At 65.3% G+C, this 10,283-nt stretch overlaps 1 protein-coding gene across 2 annotated transcripts; it reads right to left on the bottom strand.

Moving 5' to 3' along the window:
* Positions 1–188: 188 nt before the first annotated feature.
* Positions 189–9,442, bottom strand: S1PR2 (sphingosine-1-phosphate receptor 2). 2 transcript variants are annotated; one of them, XM_068664390.1, is made up of 2 exons: positions 9,329–9,442; positions 189–2,373 (listed from the first exon to the last, which is right to left on the bottom strand). In XM_068664390.1, exon 2 carries the CDS (start codon positions 2,320–2,322, stop codon positions 1,270–1,272), a length of 1,053 nt encoding a protein of 350 aa, XP_068520491.1. In that variant the 5' UTR covers positions 2,323–2,373; positions 9,329–9,442; the 3' UTR covers positions 189–1,269. The 2 variants fall into 2 exon arrangements, with proteins under 2 accessions (XP_068520491.1, XP_068520490.1); XM_068664389.1 differs by lacking the exon at positions 9,329–9,442 and adding an exon at positions 3,555–4,071.
* Between the last annotated feature and the right edge of the window lie 841 nt (positions 9,443–10,283).

The following is a 10,283-nucleotide window of genomic DNA, read 5'->3' as shown; positions in this document are numbered from 1 at the left end:
CCGCCACCGCACCACCGAGCCCCGGGGCTGCTTTCGGCACGACGAGGCCGGGGGGGCACCGGGGACGTGTCCCCAGTGCGACCCCACACCCCCCCCCCTCAAAGTCCCCATCCAAGCTTTGAGTGTCGCCCCCCCCCCCCAAAAAAAAAAACAAAAAAACCATCCCCACCCACAAAGGAGACGGAGGCGGGTGGAAAAGCCACGTTTTAATACAAACATCGCCCGTGGGCGGGTGCCGGGGTCGGGGGTCCGCGGCGGGGCCCCATCCGCGCGCCAGCACGCGGTGGGAGGACGCTGGTGTCCCCCCCCCTCACCTTTCCCCCCCCCCCCAAGAAAAAAATAATAAAAAAAAAAATACCCCCCCCTCTCCCTCACCTCCACCCCACGGCGTTTCCCACGGGGCTGGGTTTTTCCCGAGCTTGGGGAGCCCCACGGGGAAGGGAATTCGCCACCGGCGCCGGCGGTGCTGCGCCGACCCGTCCAACGGGTCCCGGCGGCGGCCCCGGGGCTCGGGCAGGGCGTGGGAAGGAGCACGCGTGGCCGTGCCCGCGCACACGCACGCGGCACACGGGAGAGTGGGGAGACTGGGAAGGGGGTTGGGAGGGTGTTTGGGGGATCTGTCCGTCCGTCCGTACCTGGAAAGGGAAGCCCGGCCCCCCGAAACGGCGCCCTTCGTACCGCTGTGCCCGCTGTGGGGTGTCTGTGGGGCCGTGGGGGGCCAGGGGTGGCCATGGGGTGGCCATGGGGGATCCTTGGGGTGGCCATGGGGTTTCCATGGGGTTTCCATGGGGTATCCATGGGGTATCCATTGCATTTCTATGGGGTATCCATGGGACATCCACAGGACACCCATGGGGTATCCATGAGGTTTCCATGGGGTATCCACGGGGTATCCATAGGGTGTCCATGGGGGTATCCATGGGACATCCACAGGACACCCACGGAGTATCCACGAGGTTTCCATGGGGTATCCATGAGGTTTCCATGGGGTGTCCTTGGGGCAACCCTGGGATATCCATGGAGCATCTCTGGGATATCCATGGGATATCCATGGGGCGTTCACGGGGCACCCATGGGGTGTCCCTGGGTGCCCACGGAGCATCCATAGGGTGTCCACAGGGGGTCCACGGAGCATCTACGGGGTGTCCGTGGAGTATCCATGGGATGTCCATGGGATTTCCACGGAATATCCATGGAACATCTGCGACGTGTCCATGGGATGCCCAAGGGGGCGTCCACGCGGCATCCGTGGGGCGTCCGTGGGACCCCTCAGACGGAGGTGGTGCACTCGCGGGTGATGGGCGAGGTGGGCAGCTCGTGCTTCTGGGTGCAACGCTCCAGCGAGCTGGAGCTGCGCAACGGCAACATGCAGCGCCCGGGGGGCTCGCTCCCCCGGCCGGCCCCGCAGCAGCACAGCACCCGCAGGAACTCCCGGCGCATGTCCTTGCTGCGCAGCGTGTAGATGATGGGGTTGGCGGCCGAGTTGAGGGTGGCGAAGGCGAAGAAATAATTCGCCTTGTAGAGGATCCGGCACGCCCGGACGGGGCAGGAGGCGTCCATGAGGAGGATGATGAAGGCCGGCAACCAGCAAACGATGAAGGCCCCCAGGACGATGGTGACCGTCTTGAGCAAGGCCAGGGTTTGGGCGCTGGCGATTTCGGCGTGGCTGGAGCGCACGATGCAGTAGATGCGGCTGTAGAGCCCCACGATGGTGAGGAGGATGAGGGTGAAGATGGTGATGACGAAGAGGATGTAGCGCTTGGAGTAGAGGGGCAGGACGGTGGAGCAGTCGTGCAGGTCGCTCATGCAGTTCCAGCCCATGATGGGCAAGCTGCCGATGGCGGCGGCGATCACCCAGCAGGCGCCGATGAGCAGCACCATGCGGCAGTTCTTGTCGCTGCTGTAGACCTTCACCTTGGTGATGGCCACGTGGCGCTCGATGGCGATGGCCAACAGGCTGAAGACGGAGGCGGCCAGCGTGGCGAAGGCCGTGCCCTCCCGCACGAACCACTGCACCGGCGTCAGGCGGAAAGTGGTGGCCCCGGAGAGCAAGATGTTGGCCATGAAGGCCAAACCGGCCAACAGGTCGGAGAAAGCCAGGTTCCCGATGAAGATGTACATGGCCGAGTGGAATTTCTTGTTGCGGCAGACGGAGATGAGCACCAGGAGGTTCTCCAGCACGATGAAGCAGCACAGCACGACGATGAGGATGGAGACCGCCCAGCGCGAGGTGCTGGGCGAGCCCTCCGAATCCTCCTTGGTGAAGTTGTAGTGCTCCCGAATCTTCTCCGTGTTGAAATACTCCTTGTAGATGCTCCCCATGGCTGCCCGGCCGGCCGCCCAGCCAGGACGCGGCGCCCGGCGGAGGGAGACCTGCGGGGAGGAAAAGCACCGGGGGTGTTGGTGGCACCGGGGGTGTTGGTGGCACCGGGGGGGGTTGGTGACACCGAGCGTCACGGCGCGGGCACGCACACGGCGTCTCGCGCTCGGCGCCGGGTGGCCGCAACGGAGCAGAAATGACTCAGAGAGGAAATCCGGGTGGCAGCGATAAGAGATGAGCCTCCGAGCTGCCCCGGGGTGCAGAGCGGGGCCACCGGATCCGTCCCCAAGCTGGGGACACGGTGGGTGGCCCCATTGATGCAGGAGGTGACATTTTAGGGCCGGCACCAGGCACTCGGCGCAGAGTGCCGAGAGGAACCGGAGCCCATGGGAGGGATGGGGACACCACTGGGGACACTGGTGGGGACTGGGACACTGGTGGGGATGGGGACACTGGTGGGGACGGGGACATGTGGGGATGGGGACAGGGAACACCGAACCCCCCCACGCAGCACCCATCCCACCACGGGGACCCCGCGCCGGTCCCAGTTAGGGCCAGGGGACCCACCACCACCCCCCCAGTTCCCACCAGTTTGGGAGGGGGGGACCAGCACTGCGCCCCCCCAGTTAGGATGGGGACCGCCACCTCCCCATGGGGACAGGGGGCACGGCGCTGCCCCCCCCCATCAGGATAAGGCCCACGCAGCCCCAAATGGCGACACCACACCCCCTTTTTTTTCTTTTTTTCCCCTTTTCTTTTTTTTTGGGGTGGGGCGGGGCTTTCTAAGCAACGTGGGGGGCTCCGGGGGCTGTGTCCCCGACCCCCCCCCCCACGAGGATGGAACAATGCTGGGACCCCCAGACACGTTGCAAGACCCCCCCCCCACTCATGCAATCACTCCCGGGACCCCCCCAGCCTGTGCCGGGACCGCCCAACCTCTCCCGGGACCCCCCCTCGCATCCAGTCCCGGGACACCCACGCCCCCCCCACGCAACCGATTCCGGGCCCCCCCCTCGCAACCACCCCCGGGACCCCCTCCCCATGCAACCGATGCCGGGATCCCCCCCCCGGAACCATCCCCGGGCCCCCACCCCGTATCCAAACCCGAGACCCCCACCCCGTAACCGGTCCCGGGACCCCCCAAAACCTCCGGTCCTGGGACCCCCCCCGAGGGAAAAAGGGTGAAAGGGAGGGGAAAAGTGGGGGGGGGGAAAGAGGGACGCGTGCCCCCCACCTCCGGTCCCGGTGCCGGTGCCGGCCCCGCCGAGCGCTGCCTCCCGCCGCCGCCCGGGCTTTGCGCAGCCGCGCCCGGTGCGCGGGCACCGCCCCTCGGGCGTCGGGACCCCCGGGGACCCCCGGGGACCCCCCCCCCGGTGATTGGGGTCGGTGAAACGGAGCCGTGCGACCCCCTCTTCCCCTTCCCCTTCCCCTCGTCCCCGTTCCCCGGTAGCTCCCCGGCCCCGTTCCCGGCTGCGAACGCGGCGCCGGGCGGAGCGAGGGGAACGGGCGGCTCCGGAGAGCGCAGCGGGACCCCAAAAACGGGACCCCAAAAAGGGACCCCAAAGGGGGGATTTTCGACCGGGATCCCAAAAAGGGTCCTCACGCCGGGATTCGCTCCCGGGATCCCAAAGCGGGATCCCAAAGTGGGATCCCCACTGGGATTCTCCCCCCTGGGATCCGGCACCGGGACCCAAATCCAGGACCCCCAGCAGGATCCCAAACCGGGATCCCCACCGGGATCCCAAAGTGTGACCCCAAAGTGGGATCCCCACCAGGATCCTCCCCCGGGATCCCAAAGCGCGACCCCAAAGCGGGATCCCCACTGGGATTCTCCCCCGGGACCAAATTCCGGGTCCCTGTACTGGGATCCGGCACCAGGACCCAAATCCAGGACCCCCAACAGGATCCCAAACCGGGATCCCCACCTGGATCCTCCCCCAGGATCCCAAAGCGCGACCCCGAACCGGGATCCCCACTGGGATCTTCCTCCGGGATCCCAAAGCGCGACCCCAAACCGGGATCCCCACCGGGATTCTCCCCCGGGACCAAATTCCGGGTCCCAGTACTGGGATCCGGCACCGGGACCCAAATCCAGGACCCCCAACAGGATCCCAAACTGGGATCCCCACCGGGATCCTTCCCCCGAGACCCAAAATCCCGGGAGGACCGGGATGCTGCACTGGGACCCTGCACCAGCACCCCAAACTGGGAGCCCCACTGGGATCTGCTCCTGGGACCAACACCAGGACCCCACAACGGGATCCTGCACCAGCGCCCCAAACCGGGACCCCAAACTGGGAGTCCCTCCTGGGACCCCAGACTGGGATTCTCTGCCAGAACCCCAAACCGGGACCCCAAAGCGGAATCCCCAAACTGGGATTCTCTCCTGGAACCCCAAACTGGGATCCCAAACCGGGATCCCGAACTGGGATTCTCTTCCAGAACCCTGAACCAGGACCCCAAACCAGAATCCCAAACTGGGATTCTCTCCTGGAACCCCAAAACGGAACCCTAAACTGGGATTCTCTCCTGAAACTCCAAACCAGGATCCCAAACTGGGATCCCAAACTGGGATCCCAAACTGGGATTCTCTCCTGAAACTCCAAACCAGGATCCCAAACCGGGATCCCAAACTGGGATTTTATCCTGAAACTCCAAACTGGGATCCCAAACTGGAATCCCAAACCGGGACCCCAAACCGGGACCCCAAACTGGGGTTCTCTCCCGGGATACCACACCAGGCCCCCCCACTTCCCTCTCCCAGGACCCCAAAGTGGGATCCAGACCCCCCCCAGTGCCCCCATACTGCTGTGGGGCTGAGCTGCACAAGCCCAGCCCCATACTGGGAGCACCCCAATACCGGGCACGGGGCTCTGAGGGGGGGGGGCCTGGGAGCAAGGGGGGGGGCAGAGCGGGATGGGACTGGGAGGGGCCTGGCACATTTTGGGGGATCCTGGGACGCTTTGGGGTGTCCTCAGACATTTTGGGGGGTCCTGGGACATTTTGAGGGATCTAGGGACATTTTGGGGAATCCTGGGACACTTTGGAGGGTCTTGAGACATTTTGAGGGATCCTGGGACATTTTGGGGGGTCCTGGGATATTTTGGGGGATCCTGGGACATTTTGGGGGTCCTGGGACATTTGGGGAGTCCTGGGGCATTTTGGGGATCCTGGGACATTTTGGGGGGATCCTGGAACATTTTGGGGTATCTTGGGATATTTTGGGGTATCCTGTGACATTTTGGGGTATCCTGGGGCATTTTGGGGTATCCTGGGACATTTTGGGGGATCCCGGGCAGGATTTGGGGCACCTTATACACAGAGGGCCCAGACAAAAAGGATCGGAGGTGGCCCAGACAAGGCCCCCGGCCCCCGAGGCATCTCATGGAGGGGGGGGGGGCACAGAGGTCAGGGCCCCCCCCTAGGTGACGAGGGCACGGAGCGGGGTCAGCGGGGCCGCGCAACACAGGGCCGCTTGTTCCCAAAATATCCGCCCCACAAATTGGATCAGCCCCCGGGCGGCCTCGGTTTAAGCGGCCGGCGGAGGCGGGGGCCAGATGGCAGGATCCGGCCCCGGGGGGGGGCACCGGACGGCCACCGAATTCCCCCCCCCACCCCACTGCCGTGTCCCCAAAAAGTCCCCAAAACGTCCCCAAAACCCCCTTGGGGTTTTGCAGAGCGGGGCCGCGGGGTGGGCACGTGGGTGTGCAAGGGGGGGGGGGGTGTCGGCACCCATGGGGGCACGCGAGGGTGTGGGAGGGTGATGGGATGTGGGTGCTGGCACCCTGTGCACACCCATATATTGGTGCCCTGTGGGTGCCAGCACCCTGTGCACACTCGTGTTGGTGCAAGTGATGGCACGTGGGTGCTGGCACCCTGTGCACACCCATATAGCGGTGCCCCATGGGTGCTAGCACCCTGTGCACACTCGTGTTGGTGTAAGCGGTGCCCCATGGGTGCCAGCACCCTGTGCACACTCGTGTTGGTGTAAGTGATGGCACACGGGTGGCAGCACCCTGACACGCACCCATATAGCGGTGCCATGTGGGTGCTGGCACCCTGTGCACACCCATAAATTGGTGCCCCGTGGGTGCCAGCACCCTGTGCACACTCGTGTTGGTGTAAGAGATGGCACGTGGGTGCTGGCACCCTGTGCACACCCATATAGTGGTGCCCCATGGGTGCTGGCACCCTGTGCACACTCGTGTTGGTGTAAGTGATGGCACGTGGGTGCTGGCACCCTGACACGCACCCATATATTGGTGCCCTGTGGGTGCTGGCACCCTGTGCACACCCGTGTTGGTGTAAGCGATGGCACGTGGGTGCTGGCACCCTGTGCACACCCATATATTGGTGCCCCATGGGTGCTGGCACTCTGTGCACACCCATATATTGGTGCCTCCATGGGTGCTTGCACCCTGTGCACACTCGTGTTGGTGTAAGCGATGGCACAGGGGTGGCAGCACCCTGTGCACACCCATATAGTGGTGCCATGTGGGTGCCAGCACCCTGTGCACACTCGTGTTGGTGTAAACAATGGCACATGGGTGGCAGCACCCTGACACTCACCCATATTTTGGTGCCATGTGGGTGCTGGCACCCTGTGCACACTCGTGTTGGTGTAAGCAATGGCACGTGGGTGCTGGCACCCTGTGCACACCCATAAATTGGTGCCATGTGGGTGCCAGCACCCTGTGCACACTTGTGTTGGTGTAAGTGATGGCACATGGGTGGCAGCACCCTGTGCACACCCATATATCGGTGCCATGTGGGTGCCAGCACCCTGTGCACACCCATATAGTGGTGTCCCATGGGTGCTGGCACCCTGTGCACACTCGTGTTGGTGTAAGCGATGGCACAGGGGTGGCAGCACCCTGTGCACACCCATATAGTGGTGCCATGTGGGTGCCAGCACCCTGTGCACACTTGTGTTGGTGTAAATGATGGCACGTGGGTGCTGGCACCCTGTGCACACCCATATAGCGGTGCCCCGTGGGTGCTGGCACCCTGTGCACACTCGTGTTGGTGTAAGCAATGGCACACGGGTGGCAGCGCCCTGTGCACACACACACGTGCCAGGACCCCAAAGTGCACAAGCGCGCACCCATGTTGGTGCCAGGGACGCCAGGTGGGTGCCAGCACCCCTTGCACACCCATATCGGTGCCAGCACCACCACACGGGTGCTGGCACCCTGTGCACACCCACACCCACGGGTGCCCCCACCCCTTGCACACTCGTACCGGTGCCAGGGATGCCACACGGGTGCCCCCACCCCTTACACACCCACACCCATGGGTGCCCCCACCCCTTGCACACCCATACTGGTGCCCCCACCCCTTGCACACCCCCACACACGGGTGCCCCCCCCCTTGCACACCCATACCAGTGCCCCCCCCCCTTGCACACCCATACCAGTGCCCCCACCCCTTGCACGCCCGTACCAGTGCCCCCCCCTTGCACACCCATAGACACGGCTGCCCCCACCCTGTGCACACTCGTACACACGGGTGCCCCCCCCCTTGCACACCCATACCAGTGCCCCCCCCCTTGCACACCCATAGACACGGGTGCCCCCTCCTTGCACACCCACAGACACGGGTGCCCCCTCCTTGCACACCCACACCAGTGCCCCCCCCTTGCACACCCATACCGGTGCCCCCACCCCTTGCACACCCCCACACACGGGTGCCCCCCCCCCTTGCACACCCATACCAGTGCCCCCACCCCTTGCACGCCCATACCAGTGCCCCCCCCCTTGCACACCCATAGACATGGGTGGCTCCCCCGTGCACACTCGTACACATGGGTGCCCCCACCCCTTGCACACCCATGAGTGCCCCCACCCCTTGCACGCCCGTACCAGTGCCAGGGATGCCACATGGGTGCCCCCCCCCCTTGCACACCCACACCAGTGCCCCCCCCATTGCACACCCATACCAGTGCCCTCCCCCTTGCACACCCACACCAGTGCCCCCCCCCCCCTCAGCTCCTTACACCACCACCCGGCACCGCAGCCGTTACCCCTTGCACAACCGGCCAACGGCCCCCCCCCGGGGACACCGAGCTGGGAGGGGGGGGCACACACACACACACACACACATGGAGGGGGGGGGGGGGCGTGCAAGGGTCCCGCTCCCACGGCCGAGGCTCCGGGGGGGGCCACGCAGCTGCGGGGCAGATGTCGGCGGGGGCCGCAGCAGCTGGTCCGGATTAGGGCCCCCCCCACCCCCCCCCGCCCCATCCCAAAGGGGCCGGGGGCGAACAATGGGGGCTGGCGGCGACCCCGGCACCACGGGGGGGGAGTGGGGGGGGGCAGGGGCCAGGACCCCCCCCCACAAAGATAATGAGGGGGTGTTAAGGCCCCCCCACACCAAGGATTGGTCCCTGTGGGCCCCCCTCCCCGTGATGGGGTGGATGTGGTGTCCCCCCCCCCACTGATTTTTGGGGTCTGGGGGCAAATTGGGGAGGGGACACCCGGGGGGGGGGCACCGGGGGGGGCACACATTGGGGGGGCACTCGTGGAAGGGGGGGGTCCCGCTCCATCACGGTGGGGTGGGGGCTGGATAGGGCCACCCGTAATTTATTTTTTTTTGGGGGGGGGGGAAATTGGGGAGGGATGCGGGGAGCCGGGGGGGGGGCGGATCCTTCCCTAGGGGGGGGGGCGCACGCCAAATTTGGGCACCCCCCCTTTAATAGGGGGGCCGGGGGCAGCCGCAATCTGCACGGATTTATATATTTTTTTTGGGGGGGGGGCACCGAAAGGGGGCCAGGGCTGCCTCCCCAAAAAAACCTCCCCCCCCCCCCCAAAAAAAAAATCCCCACCCACGTAGCCACCCGTGAACCGGATTTTGGGGAGGGGGGGGGGCGAGATTTGCGCCTCGTTTTTAGGAAAACGGGGGGGGTCAGGACCCTAATTTTTTTTTTTTTTTTTGGGGGGGGGGGTCTGGGGGTAAAGGGGCCCGGGGGGGGGGTCACGGCCACGGGGGGGGGCTCGCGGCGCCTCTTACCGGCTGCGCTCCGCTCCCAGCATGTGCGCGGGGGCGGCTCCGGGTGGGGCGGCCCCGGGGCCCTCCCCGCCCCCGGGGGGGGGGGTCGGTGACGCCCCCCCCCCTCCCCCCATCCCCTCCCCCTTTCCCCATCTCCCTCCCCCCCCCCCGTTTTTTTTTTTTTTTGTTTTTTTTTGGGGGGTGTTGGAGCATCTTTGGGGGGGGGGATTTTGGGAGGGGGGGGCTCATAGGGCTCCCCCCCCCCTAAATAATTGGGGGGGGTTTCCCCGGGGGGGGGGGGCGGGGATAGGAGGTGTGTCCCGGCCCCCCCTTCCCCCCCCTTCCACGCCCCCTGGATTTTTGGGTGGGAATCGGGGGATTTTATGCTTCCGGAGGGAGATTTTTATGTTTTTTTTTGGGGGGGGGGGAGGATGGGGGAGGAACTGGGGAGGATTGGGGGATACTGGGGGGACTGGGAGGTACTGGGGGACACTGGGGGGCACCGGGGGAACTGGGGGTATTGGGGTGTACTGGGGGAACTGGGGGGGACTGGGAGATACTGGGGGATACTGGGGCAACTGGGGAGTACTGGGGGACACTGGAGGGGGAATGGGAGGCACTGGGGAGTACTGGGGGAAACTGGGGGGACTGGGAGATACTGGGGCGTACTGGGGGAACTGTGGGCACTGGTGGGACTGGGGGGTAGTGGGAGATACTTGTGGGACTAGGGGTATCTGGGGGAAGTGGGGGGACTGGGGGCACTGGGAATAGTGGAGGTACTGGGATTACTGGGAGCACTGGTGGTACTGGGGGAACTGGAGGGAACTGGGGGGGACTGGTGAGTACTGGAAGCACCGGGGGGATTGGGGGGTACTGGGAAGACTGGGAAGACTTGGGGGTACTGGGTGGTGTCTGGGATTACTGGGAGCACTGGTGGTACTGGGAATACTGGGGATACTGGGGGGAATGGGGAGTA

The sequence above is a fragment of the Anas acuta genome, chromosome 32 (genome assembly GCF_963932015.1).
Source record: "Anas acuta chromosome 32, bAnaAcu1.1, whole genome shotgun sequence".
NCBI classification, from domain to species: domain Eukaryota; kingdom Metazoa; phylum Chordata; class Aves; order Anseriformes; family Anatidae; genus Anas; species Anas acuta.
This window is presented reverse-complemented; position numbering and strand designations above follow the sequence as displayed.

Bases quoted from the DNA above. Each gene is read 5' to 3' on its own strand.
- S1PR2 (XM_068664390.1), bottom strand. From the start codon at position 2,322: ATGGGGAGCATCTACAAGGAGTATTTCAACACGGAGAAGATTCGGGAG.